The sequence below is a fragment of the Stomoxys calcitrans genome, chromosome 1 (genome assembly GCF_963082655.1).
Source record: "Stomoxys calcitrans chromosome 1, idStoCalc2.1, whole genome shotgun sequence".
Taxonomy (NCBI): Eukaryota; Metazoa; Arthropoda; class Insecta; order Diptera; family Muscidae; genus Stomoxys; species Stomoxys calcitrans.
Genome location: NC_081552.1, coordinates 121,832,460 through 121,851,870, shown reverse-complemented (window position 1 = coordinate 121,851,870; position 19,411 = coordinate 121,832,460). Strand labels below are relative to the sequence as shown.

Genomic DNA, 19,411 nt, shown 5'->3' with positions numbered 1-19,411 from the left:
AGAAACAATAAAAACGCTATGTGAAAGAATTTCTGTGGTAGAGACCGAATGCAAAAAAAATCAAGAGCATGGGAGAAGAAATATTCTCATTGAAATCACAAATACAGAGGCAGGAAAATTTATCTGTTGCATACGATCTGCGTGTTAACGGCATCCCTTATAATAAATCCGAGAGTTTGTACACTGTGTTCGATAGTATCTGCAACGCTTTAAATATACCTACTCTTCAGTATAAAGGCATTTACCTAATGCAAAGTAAAAATAAACGACTGAAGGATACTACAATTATAATTCAAATGCTTACACCTTGTTTAAAAAAGAATTCCCTCAGGGCGTTGTCGCAATTTAAAAGAAACACTAAAAGTCCCTTACTCCTGCAACATATTGGCTTTTCATCAGATCACCCAATACAAATTAAAGAGAATCTCACATCGACGAATTTTAAAATATTGCAAGCTGCTATAAACCTGAGAAAACAAAATATGATTGCATCCACATATTCATACCGAGGTTTAATTTATGTGAAACCCACAACAAATGGAGAAACTCTATTAATCGAAAGCCTTTCTAACTTGGAAAATTTTTTCGATCAACCCCTTAAGCACAATCTGATCATACTTTTTACTGAAACAAATATTTTTATTATTATTTATAAATACATTATTTTTGTTTATAATATTTTCATTGCTAAAATGTTTATAGAAATTAAATACATAACTTTATATAAAGTGTTTCGCGTCGGCAAAACCTGTATAAATGTTACCTATAAATAATACAGACAGTTCCAGAGACGGATTGATGATTCGCTTTCTAGCCAAGCAGAATAGAGGTTTGAATATTTGCCACACCAATGCGCAGTCTACTCAGAAAAATTGATGAATTTCGATATATATTTGAAACGTCAGGAGTCGACATTATCTATGTGTCCGAAACTTGGTTTAGCCCCTCTATGACAGAATGTATGATTGGTACACATGGTTTTAAAGTTTTTCGAAACGACAGATGTTCCTTAGGAGGTGTAGTCGCTATCTATGTTAGGAACAACATCCCGTGTAAGGTTGTTAGAAAATCAGACACGAATGAGAAAGTAGAGACAATATTTGTGGAAGCTATTGCAAATTCACATAAGTTGCTTCTTGGTTGTATTTATAGACCAAACAAATCCATACCATATGACTCAATAATAAGCACGTTACTTGATATGTCCGTGAATTATGATGAAATTGTACTTTGTGATCTGAATACAAATCTTTTCCGAGAATTTACACTTATAGAGTCTTTAAAGGCAATGGGTATTCAATCTGTGAATACGAGCACCCCAACGCATTTCACTGTAAACACTAGTCTCCTGGACCTTTTCCTCGTTTCAAATATGGACAAAGTTTTGCTCTATGATCAATAATGCTGAACCACCACAAGAAGAAGAACCAACAAAATATTATAATTTTAAGAAAATGTGTTGTGGGACTTTTACAAAAGAATTTTATAAAATAAATTGGAACGAAATTTTTGCCATGGTTTCAGCAAATGAACAACTCGAATTTTTTAGTGATAAAGTGCGATATTTACAAAATTGTGCAGTTCCGCAGCAAATGCCTTGTGCAAGAAGTCGAAGAAATAATTATTGGTATAACCCAGCTATAAAAGAATTAATAAACAAAAGAGATATTGCATTCAAAAGATGGAAAATGTTCAAGATGCCTCAGTTGCACGAAGAATTCCGATCACTGAGGACCGAGGTCAACAAGGCGATACAGAGAAGCAAAAGAATCTTACTATGCCAACAAATTTCAAAATGCTACAAATACAAAAAAGAAGTGGAAAACTATACAGGAAATAGGAATATAAAATCTAATGCTGTAGGATTAGACACCATAAACCCAAAATTTATCAAAATTATATTAAAGTTTATACTGCCATTCGTAACACATATTTTTATTACAATTTTGACGAGTGAATATCCCAGAAGCTGGAAATATGCTAAAGTCATTCCAATCCCCAAAACTGCAAAGGAATATCGACCCATATCAATCCTACCTTTCCTGTCAAAAGCTTTTGAAAGAGTTGTTCATCAGCAGATATATGAGTATTTAAATGAACAAAAACTTCTTTCAAATAGACAGTCTGGTTTTCGACCAAAGCACAGCTGTATAACTGCACTTATCGATGTCACCGAGGAAGTAAGATCAAGTTTGGATGATGGAATGCTTTCATGTCTTGTATTGTTAGATCACTCCAAAGCATTAGACTGTGTTGACCATACTATATTATGCAGAAAGCTTAAACATTTTTTCAACCTTTCAAGCACTGCAACCAAGCTAATATCTAACTACTTACGGGATCGTGTCCAGTCGGTCGTGGTAGGAAATCGCGTTTCCACACCATTGCATATAATGCAAGGAGTTCCTCAAGGGTCCATTTTGGGACTGCTTCTATTTTGTATGTATATAAATGAATTGCCAGCCAGACTGACACATTCAAATATCCAAATCTATGCAAACGATGTACATATAAATCTTTCTGAATTGCTCAAAGACAGAACTATGTCATGGAATAGAGAAGCTAAACACCGACTTAGGAAATAACAACATGTGGGCTATGGAAAACAAACTGCACATAAATCCAAACAAATCAAAGTTCATAATTTTTTCAAACCGCTGCCAGGAAGTGGTATGCGAATACCCTGTGCAAATTGCAAATAACGCAATCAAACAGGTAAATAAAGCAAAAATTCTTGGTGTAATTATTAATCAAACACTAACATGGAAGGACCATATCATATCAGCGACAGGCAAAATCTTCGGAATGTGAAGAACACTCTATAAAACACATTTATACACACCACAGAACATCAGATCGCTTTTAGCGAAATCATATCTTGTATCTATACTTCTATATGGCTGTGGGTTGGTTAGCCAATGCGAATCGAGAAGCAGAAATCGGTTGGAAATGGCACATAACGCTATAATATATGTCTATGGTCTAAAGAGATATGCAAGTGTTTCAATTTTCACAAAAAAGTTGCATCGTATCGCATTCGGTGATTTACTTTTTACAAGAACACTTTTAATGATACATAAGTTAGTGTACAACAGAACTCCTGAAAATCTTCACGCCAAACTTAAAAAAGTGTAGATCTAGCAGAAGAATTGTAATAGTACCCATCGCTATCGTCTCCTGATATCTGAATGGCAGTTTTCTACAATGCTATTCGTCTTTGGAACTCCCTGCCTACTCATATTCAATTCATTGGCAACTCAAATGCTTTTAAGAAAGCTTTATATGATTATTTCTAATAATTTTGTTACCTTATATTTATGTTAAAAATTGTATACTTATGACAGGAAACTTATTTATTAATTTGGTTACTTGTTTAATTATCTTATCTATTTTTTTTTTGTTAAATGCTGTTATTATCAACACAAATTTTATTATTAAATCAACTATTGTAACAATTTTATTATTACAACAAAAGTCACATGCTATAATTATAAGATTTAAAATCTTGTTTTATGTGAAACTGAAAACAAATAAACAAACAAATGCGATCCATGGTGGAGGGTATATAAGACTCGGCCCGGCCGAACTTAGGGCGCTTTTACTTGTTTTTTACTTACCTCTGCCTTTTTGGTCCATTTTAGCTTTTGTATTTTCATGTAACGGCTGCTTTTCTTAAAACAGCTGACCTTTACAAAATAAACTGTTAAAAGTTGCAAATTTCTGCTGGCAAAAAAGTACCAGTAGAAATTTGCAGGCTCTCTATTTTCGAACTGTCAAAATTTGCTCTCTCTTCTGCTGGCAAATAAAGTACGCGACCGACTTCCAGTAAAAATTTGTGCAAATTTGCACAAATTTTTAAGTTTCGGAACACAGCTATTCTATAAATAAATAAATATCTGCCACCAAATCTTCAGCCACATTGTTCACTACATACAGACATAAGTTGGGTAGGGAGCTGAAAGCGATGTTCGATGGAGTGACAATTCCGCCCATCAAGTATCCCAAAATAATTGGTGTCACATTTGACAACTCTTACAAATTCTTACTTACATGCCAGGTCCTCAAGCCACTTGGCCGCAGCACTTGGGGAGCTGACTTCTGTAGAGCGAGACACTAAAGATAGAGTAACATGAACAAGTTGCTGTTGAGTAGATAATTTTGAAAAACCACCACCATTCAGTGCTTGGGAGATATGAGCAATAATTTGCTGTACAGAGTCATATGAAAGGATCTCGCTGTCATTTTCAAAAGGTGAATTGATCACACAAACCGTTTTCAAACTGTTTTACTCATATAAAAAAACTATGTGTGTATGTGTGTGTTTACCAATGATTTTGTCATACTACGAAAACAGACTACAAGAAAAATAATTTATCTGAGCAAAATGTACCCGAATACATGCATTTTACAACGTGCACTCAGGGAAATCTTTCTTTTTATTGAAGGGCTCTTTTTTTGCATTCACTCATCTCGTTGTCTTGTTATGTTATTTGTACGTGCTCAACAAGGTTGAGCAATTGGCCGGTCTGAGGTCTCGTCAGCTCTGCGCAACGCATTGGAATAATTTTCAGATCTGTCAGAATGCCGCTCTTCCGCGGCGGGCTGTCTCCTCAGTTTTCACGTGGACCCCCTCCATCAGGAGACAAAGGTCATATTAGATCAAGCAGGCCATTCATGCAGAAACAGTAGCTGATGCTGTGAATAGTGACCGGGTTAATGTGGTCTTTGAAGAACGATCGCCTCTCATTGCATCTGATAAAATTGAAAAAATAGAACACAACACGCTGCTACAACAACAAAATAAAATTACTTGAGGTAAAAAAACACAGATTTAGTTAGTAAAATATAAATAATCTTTATTTATACCCATATATCTAATGTTTGTCCTACTTTGTATACATTATTCTCGTTTTAGGCTTTGTAGGGTTCAGGTTTAGCTAGAGTATAATTGGTTTAATTTCTACATCATACATTATAGTTTAAAATCGTTGTATAATACGTTTATAAATTAAATATATTGATTGGTATTGAATATGCAACTATCATATATAAATGCTACCCAATGGATGGGGAGCAAAGTTGCTTATAATTTTTTTATATAATATCTAAATATTGCTCAAGTTTTAATACAAAGCTACGATGACCATTAACAGAAACACACATATTTTTCTTGCGATAACAACAAAATATATTAAAATTGTAACAAAAATTGTTTAATGAAATCCATTTCGCCATTCGAATCATATTTGAGACGCTTTAACGACTCTTTGGCAAATTGCTATCACTAATTTCGCAAATATTCCAAAAAATAATAATCAACTAAATGTACAAATTCAGCAAAGCATCAACCGCTTTTATGTAACAGATGGGGGATTTAATTTCCAGTATTGTTTGGCTAGAGATTGAGATGTCGGGCCTGTACCATATGCCATACACAATGCACTACAAAAATACTTATTATATTGGAAGTTTGGAAGTTCGTCGCTTTTAAAAGTTTTAATTTTGACTTTATCTGACTGTATAATTACATAACAACGCAACCACTCGATTCATTTCTTTTAGCAGATGCCTGGGAAGGTGAATTGTTTGCTTTATATTCATTAACTTGCGCTGCACGTAATGTAGATGCATTTAAAGTACTATCCGTACTTAATTGACGCGACAACTTATTATTACGGTTGTCGTCATAAGGCCAATTGCAACCGGCATTGTCATTATGTATTTGTGAAATTTTATTGTTTTGCAAAGAATCTACGAGACAGTCTACTGTCTTTGAGGTCTCGTTATGATCACTGTTCTCGGAACTGCGATTATTGTTTAAATTGCCTTGGACAATTGTTGTCGAAGTTGATTTTGGCGACAGTGGAGTCGAAGACGATTGAATGAATTGATCTAACAAGTAAATATGAGGCTGGAGCGAAATCATAAAGGATCTATAGACACACTCCATGTCAAAAGACCAGAGCGCTATACGTTTTAACAAATTTTGTATGCGACAGCACGTCGCTACGGATTCTGTTCGAGTGAGAACGTTGATAATGCGCCCAACGGAAGAGGCATCTTGAAGTAGTATAGACAACACGAATGCGAAATCGATGCAATTCGCTTCGATGAACAATTGCAGCAAATATCGAATCTTGATAGCCAATTTCTCAGGGAGGATCTTCTGATGAATTTCCCCACAAGTTAGACCAAGAGCCAAAGAAGTCGATGACATCTCATCGGCAACTGAAAGAACACGCTTATAAAGTGTATAATCAAGCGAGTCGGACGAAGATTTATTAAATTCACCACCCATGTGCTGAATATGATTTTGTGTGGCCACTGAATTTGGCAATGACGAATATTGAAGTTCTTCGTTTTCTTTGATGGACGGAATATTATTGTGGACAATGGAATTCCCATTATTCGTGCTTGTGGGCGTTTCCATATGGGCTAAACTAAAATACCCGGATTCTGATGTTTGGCTAGAAGTATGTGCCAAGGTAAATTTTGTATCTAAAAGAAATCTTTTCTGAAGTTGGTTGTAGTCCTGATCAAAATCTTCTGAAGGTGATGGAAGAGAAACAGGTGTGGGTAATTGCAACTCTTCGTGCAATGCAGTGATTGCTGCCACGTAATCATCCAAACGAGCCGTTTTTTCAGCTTCCTGTGACAACCATGTTACGAGATGAAAATCCAAAAATGCACTCATATACCCTAAATCAATTAATTTACAATTCTGTAATAATTTCCTTGCATGCTTCTGTAAAATAGCTTCGATGCAGAATGTTTCCCGCTTTTCACACTTAGCAGAGTTGCTGCGTTCAGATTTACGACGAACGACGACTAAAGGTCCGCTGTTACCAGAACCAACATTATCATTGGACGATATTGTTGCCCCAGTAGACGGCTTATTTTCCTTTTTATCTTTCGTTGTATTCGATGCTAAAACAGTGGTAGAGAAACTTCGTTCTCTGCCAATAGGTCCGAGCACTAAGTTAAAGGCATCGGGATTCTGGTTTACCTGAGACTGAGATTGAGTAGGTGGTGCAATTTTCAAGTTGACCACCATAGATGAACGAGGAGAATCTATTTCATTCGGATCGATAGCTTTCAAAAACCGCATCAAATCTTTTGCCAATTCCCAATTCCTGTGCTGCAGGGCAATCTCCAAAAGAAGTGTTGCGTACTGCTTGCTTATAACTGAAGGCTCTAAATTTTGCAAAATGATCAAATAACTGGCTGCTGTAACCAGCTCTTCAGATACCAAACACTGTTGGAATAAGTCCTTCGGCTTTCCCGCCATTGAAAAAAGGTACGGCCATAAAGCTATTTCGGTTTTACGTGCACATTGCACAATCGTTTGCAAATATACTGGGAATTCTCGTATAAAATCCAATATACTAGGCAATAATGCATCTGGAATGGGATCTTTACTAGTGGCTTCTTCCTCTAAAACTTCGTGCAACAATAATTCCAAAGAGTGCGGAAAATATGGTAACCTGCGACACGATTGTGCTATTTCCCAAGCACTGTACCCTAAATTGCGTTTGATAAGTTGCCTCAATATCTTGTGCAAATAGACCTGGGATTTTCTTTCAAGTTGAGAGAATGGAAGAGAAAAATGAGAGTTCGGTTCATTTGTGTACAAAATGGTCTCATTCTCTACACCCAAAACGATGACATTATCAAATAATATTACAAGGGGATACAATTTCAAAGGAAATGAAAGCATAATGCGTTTGGACATGAATGTATGCAACCGATGGGAGGAGTCTCGTCTTTGCTCTGTGGATGGCGGTAAAATAGGCAGCCAAACACGCATGCCATGTATTCCAGAAAACAGCCATAAACAGTCACGCATTGGGCTACCGACTTGGGTTGAATTTGACAGCCAAAAACATTCTACACATGAAGCCAGACATGATGCCATTAAAGAATTCACAACTGCGTTAGTATTATCTCTTTGTATCATCAGTATACGACCGCAAACATTGACAATAATAGTCTCTGCGTCTCCGTTTTCTGGCGAGACTAGTACTTTGGTAGTCAAGTCATTACGCAAGTTTGTAACAGTCAGCGACACAATACATGCGGGATGAATGCAAATACTTTTCACGTCCACCTCGTAAACACAGTCCGCCTTTAAAGTGTATGCATCACATTTCCGCATAGCGAAAAGAGTAACAATGCCATCCGCAGTAAGAGCAATAAGTTGATCCCGAAATATATTCAATGAAATGACAGGTGCCCTCACTTGAATTCGATTTCCGAATTGGTTATCTAATTTACACTCTTCAGGATAGCAACGAATTTCATCTGTCCGATCGAGAAGAGAATAACATCCGCATACAATAAACCCTTTCCACCACAATAAGCCGCCGGATACAACAAAGTCCTTTTCTTGAGACTCGTTTCCAAACAATTTCCACTTTTTGGTTGGCATGGAGTAGTGGGCCAAACCCGTGCGACCAGCAACAGCAACATGAATTCCATCGCTATCTATAGCGGAATACCGAATTGGCCAATTAGTTGCCACATATGTTTGAGGGAGTTGCAGAACAGTCCAATATTTGCTCTCAGCCAGAATACTAGAAATATCGACATTATTCTTAATTTCTAAACAATCGTCAGCTTCATTGATGTCCGATGACTGTGGTGAGGTTGTTTCTGTTTTATTATTTGGAAAAACGAATTTTCCTCCAAAATAAATTTTTTCCAAATTATCGCCCTGATTTAAATATAAAGTGTCATCGCCTAAAATAAAAAAAGAAAATGGGGGCATATAATATAGTATATTAGTAATAAAATAATTCAAATGTAGTTATTTATTATGGTATGACCAGACATATTGAAAATACAATTGACAAGCATGCCATATCCTTCATGTATAGAGATGGGCAATGGGTAAATACCCAAAAGGTATTTGCCCGGTAAATTGGGTAAATAGCCGGATATTTACCCATATATAACCAAAAGCTGGGTATTTATAATTTTGCAGATATCTTGGCTTTATGTTATACATATTGCAAGCAATTTTTGATGATTTCGTATTCTTTGTAGATAAACCTAACTTTCTGATTTCTTTAAATCGGAATTAGTTTATATAGCCGCTATATGCACCGATCACCGACTTAAGATCATGAGGCAATAAATTGCTTATTTTTCATCCGATTTCGATGAAATTTGGCACAGTGGGCTTTGGTAGACCCGTACCCATTTCTGTGAAATATGGTCCAAATCGGAACAAATTTAAATATTGCTGTCATTAAGACCGAATGTCCTATATCACGATATATGGAATTAAGGCCGTAAAAGATCCGTTTATAACCCAATTTCGATGAACCATCATCGAAATTTCAGCGGTGGATTTCCCCTCCTACCGCTGGCAACATTTGTGAGGTACTATGCCATGTAAAGCTTCTCTCCAAAGAGGTGTCGTATTGCGGCACGCCGTTTGGACTCGGCTATAAAAAGGAGGCCCCTTATCATTTAGCTTAAACATGAATCGGACTGCACTCATTGATATGTGAGAAATTTGCCCCTGTTCCTTAGAGGAATGTTTATGTTCAAAATTTGCTATATTTGGTATATCGGGAGATCGGTCTATATGACAGCTATGTACAAATATGATCAAATCTTAACCACGTCTCACAGGAATGAGTACGGGTCTACCAAAACTCACTGTTCCAAATTTCATCAAAATCGGATGAAAAATTCTCTTCCGATATGGAAGCTACAGTGGTAGAAGTACTTAGGATATTATTGCACAAAAAGAGAAAGAAAACATGATTACTTCTGTATGAGGTAAAAACTGAATATTCGTAGGCATGTTGGGCTTTGAATGGTGAATTTAAATTTGATATTAAATATCGGGTACCCATGAATTATAGGGTACCCGTTACGATAATTTTTTCGGTAAAATTCACTTTGAAAAAATAAGAGGGATACTTTTCAAAACGTTATAATTACTTACAAATTGTTTTATTTTTTATTTTCAATAAGGCTAAGGCCCCTTGATTGCGATAGGCCTTCCAAACAAATTGTACCAGAGCTCACTGTGCCAAATTTCATAGAAATCGGATGAAATATGAGCAATTTTATGTCGGGAGATAGGTGTATATAGTGGCTATATATAACTGTAGTCTGATTTTATCGGATCAGAAGGTCAGGTTTATATACAAACAATAAGAAATTATAAAAAATGGTACAAAATGTTTACAGTTACCAAAATGTCTGAAAATTTATAAATGCCCAAAAAAGATATTTATTGAGTATTTACCCGCATTGGGAATTTACCCGGTAGAATGCCATCTCTACTCATGTACTTGAACAACGTCATAACTCCAAAATTTGACTTTGCAGAGAACGCATATTAAGGTTTCAATTGACTTGTACATTTTGAAAAAAATTTAACCTTTACCTGGTGATGTGGTGGTAAATTTTACACACTCAACACATTTTTTTTTAATAACTATCTTCTTTCCCAATTTTGCAATCCAATTCTCGATGTATCTTATCACTTTATTGTCGTGGTTAGACCGATGTGTTTTTGTCACCGTAAGTGCAAAATGTGCCGAGTAATCCATGTGCTGGTGTAAAATTTACCACACGTAGACAATAGTGTAATTTTTTCTTTGAAACATTTTTACCACCACCTCGCCATTAAGGTAAGTTTCAAAGAGTAAAAAACGACCCCGCTTTATATGAGAGCTATATCAGATTCTTGTTTAAACCGTTGAGTGGAGCGGACGTTTTGTTATTTCGCTCCGACAGAATTTTTGTAACTCGTAATAGGTCATTATTTTTGCTGCACAGGCTACCCCAAAGACTACAAGTCTCCTGGCACCCGGGATAGCTGTGAGCACCATGCATGCTCGTACATTGAGGTTCGATCTGTGTGGAGTTCATTGCTGTCACGAGAAGCTTAGCGGGTAGTGGAATGCTCCATACGAAGAAGCTGCAACGGCAGTCGTGGACAATCAGCGGTATCGAGCGGAGAGTCTTTTCCCTTACAACTCCCAGCATTGCCGTTGAATTTCACAGAAATCGGATCAGATTCAATATAGCAAACATATATATGTTTCACCCGAATTTCATTTTAAGAGCATTTGTCAGCATATTTTAAATAGATTAACTTTAACTTTTATGTCTCCTTTTTGACTTTCATTGTGTGTGCCTATTTGGGTTGAAATCGGTTCAGATTTAGAAAAAGCTCCCATAAATATTTCGACCAACATTGACTAATACTCCAATAGTTTAGTCATATGTTAACCGCTCCTAGTAAAATTTGGCACGAATATTTCTCTTACGGCTTTTCAGATTACTGGAAAATTTAATAGAAATCTGTTCAGATTAAGATATAGCTCCCTTATAAATCTCTCGATTATCTCTTAAGGACTATTGCAAAAGCATTTTTCATCTAATCTTGCCAAAATTTTGCGCAACTATTTCCCCTATGACTCCTAAATGCGTACGGATTTTTGGTCAAAATCTTTTCAAATTCAAATAATTTTAATTTCGATACCCAATGTGGGTGTCGAATGTCATCCGTGGCGCCAAATCATCTAAGGCAGAATCTCTACATTGATGTTGAAGAATCTGGATTTACCCGGAGCTGAGTACCTTACTACTATTCTCATCCTGTCTTAGAACACTCTTATAGTTCCCGATGTCTGGAAAAAGTGATCCCGCTACTGGGCAGAGTGATCCCGCTAGTGATGCCTGGAAAGGACCCGAGTTTGGGAGAGTCGTACAGACCGATCTCCCTTCTCTCACAAGTAGCAATGACGCGAGCCTCGTAGGAGAATTTCCATTTGCCGGGCATCAACATGGATTTCGAAGACTGTATAGCACAACAACTGCTTTACATGCCATCACCGCACACATATGCCGTGGCTTTAATCAGCCCAGGCCATGTGATAGGACGGTCCTCCTGGCACTGGACCTATCGAAGGCATTCGACACGGTCAGCCACGCCAAACTATTTGAAGACATCGCCAACACGTCCCTCCAGCCAGGCCTGAAACGCTGGGCCGCGAATTATCTGTGTGGTCGCCACTCATTTGTGGAATTTAAGAATAAGAAGTCGATACACCGTAGAATGAAACAGGGAGTTCACCAAGGTGGTGTGATATCTCCGGCACTGTTTAACCTCTACCAACCCTCCATTCCACCCCCTGCAGACGGAAAAGAGATCTATCATATGCGGACGATTGTACAATCATGGCATCAGGCCCACCACCGATTATTGACATCTGCGATAGGTTGAACGTCTATCTCAACGAACTTGCCTCATATTTCGCTGCAAGAAATCTGAAGAGATCTGCCACCAAATCTTCAACCACATTGTTCACTACAAATACGCGTGAGGTGAATACTGAGCTGACTGTGATGGTCAATGGAGAAACGATTCGGACCATCAAGTGTCCCAAAATACTTGGCATCACATTTGACAGCTCTTACAAATTCTCCTCACATACCACAGTAATTTGCGATAAAGTCAAAAGTAAAAACAAGGTCCTCAAGTCACTTGCTGGCAGCACTTGGGGTGCAGACAAAGAAACCTTGTTGACCACGTACAAAGCAATTGGTCGGTCTGTGGCAAGTTATGCAACGCCAGTGCAGCAGTAGAATAATATTCAGATCTGTCAGAATGCCGCCCTCCAAACTGCGATGGGCTGTCTCCATTTCTCATGTGGACCACCTCAAACGGGAGACAAAGATCCTACCAGTGCGAAGACATAACTACATGCTGTCTAAGCAATACCTTTTGGGCTGTTATCGCAGAGACCATCCAAATCATCATCTTGTGGATAGACATCCACCGCCCAGAAGCCTTAAGGTAGATCAACATGAACTAGAACGTGAGGTTCAGCGCTACAAGAGAGAATCTCTTGATCAAGCGCCATATCAAGCAGGTCTAGACAACATTCATGCAAACACGGTAGCAGATGCGGTATATGGCTACCAGGTGAATGTAGGTAGTCCTTGGAGAACAACCACCTCCCATTGCACATGAAGAAATTGACCTCCCTCGGCAAACCACAGTAGTTCTGGCTCAATTACGTTTCGGCAGATGCAGCCGCCTCAACTCCTACAGAGCAAGGACTGATGCCGACGTGCAAGATGTATGTCCCGATTGTAACCAGGGACCGCACGATACACGTCACCAGTTCAACTACCCAGCCAGACCAGATCCCTGTGGACGCACCCCATCTTAGTCTCAGAGTTCCTGGGTCTTGACACTCAACAGAATCAAGCAGACGAAAGATAGAACACAACAAACTGCTACAACAACAACAAAGAGTAAGAGGAAACTCAAATTCATAACTAATTTCCAAGAGTAACCGTCCACAGACCCAGATCCCTGTGGACGCACCCCATCTTAGTCGCAGAGTTCCTGGGTCTTGACACTCAACAGAATCAAGCAGACGAAAGATAAAACACAACAAACTGCTACAACAACAACAACAAAGAGTAAGAGGAAACTCAAATTCATAACTAAATAATTGTCAAGAGTAAGTAAAAAACAATATAAGGAGTACCGACAGGAGCAAAATACTGTTTGTTCTAAAAATAGACCAATTGTACTTGTTTTCCTTTAGCCGCGCACATTTTAAACAAGTGGTTGGCTGAGTTGGTAATGCATCTAACTAGCAAACGAGAGGACTCATGTTCAAACCCCACTGGGGGCAAAAAGTAACGGTAGCATTTATATCTGATGCAAGATATAATTGGTTCGACCATATTAACTTTCTTTTACTCGCTTAACCATTTTTCGGTTCTAATTATATCTGATGCCAGATATAATTGGCTCTGACCATATCAACTGTTTTTACTCGGGAGTTTAAGATCCATTTATAAAAAAGTATGTCTTATTTTATATAATTATAACAAATTGAATCAAATTATATCAGTATGTATCAAATTAGATCTAATTTGATAAAATTAGATCCAGTTTTAATAAACAATTTTTTGTTTGCAATTTTATCTGGTGCCAGATATAATTGGATCTGACCTTATCAACTTTTTTTTATTGCGTAGACAAATTGCATTCCCAGTGGTCATGTGGCGACCACGGACTTTGTGTTATCCTTGATACGATGTCTGATGTTCCAGATAGTGTGGATTACACATAGCCTGAGCCGTTTTTTGATAAAACGTACTATACCTACCGGGCGCGCCCAAAGATTGCGGATAGTGGGATACTTCATATACGGAGTAGTTGCAACTGCAGTGGCGGGCAATCAGCGGTATCGAGTGGAGAATCTCAGTGAGAGGCCGGCTGGGCACTGGCTCTTGCTTAATTACTGAGTGCCTATGTTAATCTATATGACAAGGCGTAACCACCTACAAATGTGGTTACAACAACGATATCCCTGGTAATAGAAGTCACATAGACTTCTATACGGATGGTTCCAAACTAGACGACCAGGTGGGCTTTGAGGTGTACAGCTGTACGACAGCTTTAGTGTGTATCGAACGGAGATCCTTGCAATTAAAGAAGTGGTGGAATGGCTAGGATATAATGGCAGCCAGACAGCCATCTGATCTCCGGGGAACATATTTTTGAATTCAAAAACCGCCTCGACTGTCGCAGATCTCTCAAGGAAATAGCTGAGCAGTTAAAAATTCACCTGTTCTAGGTGCCGGCCCACAGTGATATAGCAGGGAATTGTAGAGCGGATGAGCCTGCGAGTCTAGAAACTATCTTAAGGTCCGAATGGCAACGAATGACAGATGGTCACAAAGTAGGAGTTGTGAGCACTCCAACATTATGTGGCCCAATCTAGACTTGAAGAGCTTCGCTGTCGCTGATTAGAGCAGACGTCTCATTCTTTGTATAATGATAGGTCACGGTCTGGTTGGAAAATATGCTGACAGTCTGAAGGTAGTAACATTTGCAGAAACTATGAGGACGTCGATGAAGAAGAGACCAAGGAACATCTGCTGTGTGTGTGTCGCGCAATGGAAGTTAGAAGGGGTTCTTCTTTAATTGGCTTTGACAGAACATTTGTTCCACTAGACGAACGTAGAAAAGCATTCCAAGCGCTCATTCTAAAATCTCTGACTCCAAGTTTCGAGGTGTCTCCCACCACTTAAACTTTCCATCGGGCTTTTGGTCTTCCCGGTTTGCGTGTACCACCTTGTTTACCTTCAAGACTTCTTTGCTGGAGCTTCTACATCCATTCTGACAACATGATTTAGCCAACGCAGCCTTTATATTTTGATACGTGTAACTATGCTATCGTCGTCATACAGCTCGTGGTTCACCAACGACGCCTATATTCTCCATTAACCAAACTGGTCCATATAATTTACGGAGAATCTTTCTCTCAAATACTCCAAGCAAGCCTCAGAACCATATAACAACACGGGTAGTATAAGTGTCGTGTATAGTGTAATCTTCGTCTGTCGGGAGGTGGCCTTGTTTCTAAACTGCTTAATCCAAAGTAACCTCCGTTTGCCAGTATTATTCTTCGCTTTATGTCTAAACTGGTGTCATTCGTTTCGGTTACGGATGTGCCGGGGTAGATAAATTTGCTAACTATCTCAAAGTTGTGGTTCCCAACTTTCTCCATTGCTGGGAGTTGAAACCATCCATTTCGTCTTATCTCCATTTACTGCCAGACCCATTTTCACTGACTCTCTTTCGATTCTTTCAAAGGCTGCAATTACTACTTCCTGTAACTGACCTATGATGTCGATGTCGTCGGCATAGGCGAGTAGCATGTGTTCTCTTATGATGAGTGTGCCACATCTATTCACAATGGTTCGGAGAGATTCCTTGCTATTCTTACTGAGGAACGCGTATCAGCTAGTGTCGTCCTGCAGAGTCTTATTAATTTTGCAGGGATACCAAACTCAGATATGGCTTGAAATATCTGAACGTAAAGGGGTATCGAAAGCGGCTTTGTAGTCAACAAAGAGATGGTTGGTGTTGATTTGTCCTTCTCCGGTCTATTACAGGATTTGGCGCAGTGTGATTATCTGGTCCAGGGTGGATTTACCAGGTCTAAAGCCGCATTGATAGGGTCTAATTATCACATTGACTTCAGGTTTTAATCTTTCACACAGTACGCTCGAGAGTATCTTGTATGCGATGGGGAAGAGACTTATTCCTCTGTAGTTGGCACATCCCTCTTGTCTCCTTTATTGTGTATGGGACATAGTATGCTGAGGTTCCAATCATCGGGCATGCGTTCTTCTAGCCAGATTGCGCAGATAAGCTGATGCATACGCTTTGTCAGCTTATCCTCCTGCTGCCTTGTTGTTCTTTAGTCGGGTCACTGCTACTTGGACCTCATTTTGACTAGGAGGTAAACCTTCAATACTATCATCATGGATTGATTCTGGGCTATCTTCTTCGCCGGCAACGTCGGACACTAGCAGTTGGGTAAAATGTTATTTCCACATCCTCAGCATGTTATCTGTGTCAGTTACCAGATTTCCTTCGTTGTCTTTGCAGGAGGATGTGCCTACACCAAAGTCATCGGTTTGATGTTTAACTCTTTAGTAGAATTTCCGGACTTAATTCTGACTCCTGTACATCTCAATTCGCTCCCACTCACATCTTTCCGTCACCTTTTTCTTTCTGCGGAATAGACGTTTCTCCTCTCTTCTTTTCTCCCGATACCTTACCTCTTCTTCATCTGGTGCGTTGCTACTGATTGCAGGGTTGCTTTATATGCCGCATTCTTGGCTTCAGTAGCATCTCGACACTTTTGGTCGTACCATGGGTTTCTTGAAGGAGGCTTCCGGTACGTACTTCGCGGCATTTTCCATGGAGTGGGCAATAGTTTGCCAATGCACCATTGTATCATCGGAACAAGAAGTGCTTTCGTCAAGCAGTTGGGTAAGTCGAGCGGAGTATCCCAATGCCAACTGTTGTGTTTGCAACTTTTCAATATCCAGCTTCCGTGCTGTCAGATCGCACTTTTCTCGCCATGTTCCAACGGGTGCGAACCTTTGCTGCAACAAGGTAATGATCCGAATCTATATTCGCTCCATGGATCGATCGTACATCCAGCACGCTGGATGAATGCCTTCCATTCTATCATTTATTTGGTTCCTCGTGTTTTGATCGGGTGATAGCTTTGTAAATATTTTTAGGTTGAAATTTTATGCTACTAACTACCATGTTTTATTTTCATGCTACTAACTACCATGACTGCTATTTAAACATAACCAAAGCTACTTAAATTTCTTATAAGTATGGAGATAAAATGTTAATATAAGGCGATCTAATGTCAAGTTTGAGAGATTTCACTGGACATATTGTTGTTGTTGTAGCGGTGTGTTATACATTGAGGCGGCAGCCCTTGCCGATGAAGAACTCCATCGGGTCAATCCGGTACGTACAAACGGCTGCCATGGGTTTGGTGGACATATTGTCATTGTTATATAAAAAAAACCCCATTAAATATAATTAGAAATGACCAGCTCAAATATTTGAATGTTCATTTGAAAACTTTTTGAATGACAATTTTTAATTCGACCGATGGTAAAATATAAAAATTGTTACTGTAATAACATACGCTACTGGCAAATACATTTCAAATACAATGAAAACCACTTACCCTGTAACAATATATGAGGATGAGCTGTCATACATGGATTCATGGTGAGCGCACTTTTAACAAAACTTAATTGAAACACGTTACTGAATGTCTCGTCGCTTGATTTCTCGTCCGTCTTTTTTTGTTTGCATGTCAAGAAAAGCTGATAACCCTCAGTTGACCATTCGACTTTAGTGACACATAAAGGATTGTCGTGGACCAAATCGACATGTATACCGAAATCCCAAGAAAACGATGACATCAACAATGCTCCGAAAGTACTCCACAGAGCAATTCCGCCATTTTCCCAGGAAACAGCCAATACACAACCGTCTGGACTCCATTTAAGCTCGTTTACTGCCCCCAAAGTTCCCGGCATCACAGTTGAATTCAGAGAAAGCCGGTGGGAGAATTCCAATCCTCCAGTGGCATCTTCTATGCCATAAACTGTGACATCTGAATTTGATCTGCCATAGGCTAAGAGACGAAATTTGTGATTCACTCCACAGACGGTAGCGTCTTCGATTTCTGGAATCCAAAATCCATGCATATTTGCTGATTCAAATCTCAAATGATTCGCAATTAGAAAGGCAGCTCTGTTATCGCTAAACACTGCCGCACAGCCACCAATAAACGGCGAATATTCTAAAGCAGCCACGTAAGAATTGGGATTCACGGGAGGAATTGTTTTAAGATTACACTGTTGGTTCACATAAAACTGTATTAAACGTAAATTTATCGCACTTGATATGGTCGTAGTACTTCGGAATTCGTCCGACTCTAAGTCGGACCATTGCAGACGCATAAGTTCACAGCGTTCTGTTGCAACCAAAAGTTCGGTTAAACTTATGCAGCATACTGTTGTGACTGTTGAGTTCAGCTCTACAATACAAACTTCTTTCAAATTGAGCTTTGGAATATTTTCCTTGATAAATAATTCAGCAGAATCTCTTTTTAGGCTATATTGTGGTGAATCCATTTGAAGAAATATTCCATTTCCACTGCCATCAAAATCCACCTGGTACAGTATCAAAACACCACCGGTAGTTAGCACTATCAACTGTCGAGAATCAGGCTTCCAAACTACGAACTTATTATCCCCGTAGCTTACTACGGACTCCACACTTCGACGGTAGTATACAATGGGAACTAGTGGGTTAGCATACCAAATACTTAGGAAGTCCCGTCCCACAGCAGCCAAAAGAATCTTAACCGCATCAAAACAAATATGTTTTATATTAGTACTATCGCCAGGTAGGGCCAAATTTATAGCCGTTGGCCAACCGATTGGAAAGTACATGTTTCTTTTTGTGATATGGAAAAAGTTAGTAAATACCACATCCAATCACATACAGATCTGCATAGAAACCTTTGCTCTCGTCTGAATGTATATTACTACTTTACAATCTTATCATTTTCTATTTAATTAAATTATATTCTACGTTTGGCTAATAACTGCACAAATAATAAAGAAAACACTTTATTTAACGTAGTTGCCACATCCACAAATTGTCATTTCAGCTACATAAATTCAAAATAAAACAGCAAGGCTCATGTACTAGGTAATGCAGAGCATTCTGTTCAGCTTTCAAGCGGAATACTGTCGAACTCCATAGAAAACATTGGCGAAATATAGGCGGAAAAATAATAATCAGCTTTTGGTAAGAAAAATGCCGAAAAAATTTCTTGTGGTAACCCTTGATACTATTGCCGCCATCATTTTTGTTTGTTTTATTGGTTTCAAAGGTTTGTTTTTCTTTATTAATTTGCGAAAAAATAAATTAAATAGAGAAAACAATAAGCGCAGATGAAAAAACGCGTATTGGAAATAAATACAAAATTCTCTTACGAAACAATTGAAAATTTCC

The 19,411-nt window shown here is 38.6% G+C and overlaps 1 protein-coding gene across 1 annotated transcript; it reads right to left on the bottom strand.

The window, feature by feature from the left end:
- Window positions 1-4,830: 4,830 nt before the first annotated feature.
- LOC106094591 (guanine nucleotide exchange factor subunit Rich) lies at window positions 4,831-19,016 on the bottom strand. Its single transcript, XM_013261813.2, has 2 exons — window positions 17,565-19,016; window positions 4,831-8,739 (listed from the first exon to the last, which is right to left on the bottom strand). Exons 1-2 carry the CDS (start codon window positions 18,841-18,843, stop codon window positions 5,525-5,527), a joined length of 4,494 nt encoding a protein of 1,497 aa, XP_013117267.2. The 5' UTR covers window positions 18,844-19,016; the 3' UTR covers window positions 4,831-5,524.
- Between the last annotated feature and the right edge of the window lie 395 nt (window positions 19,017-19,411).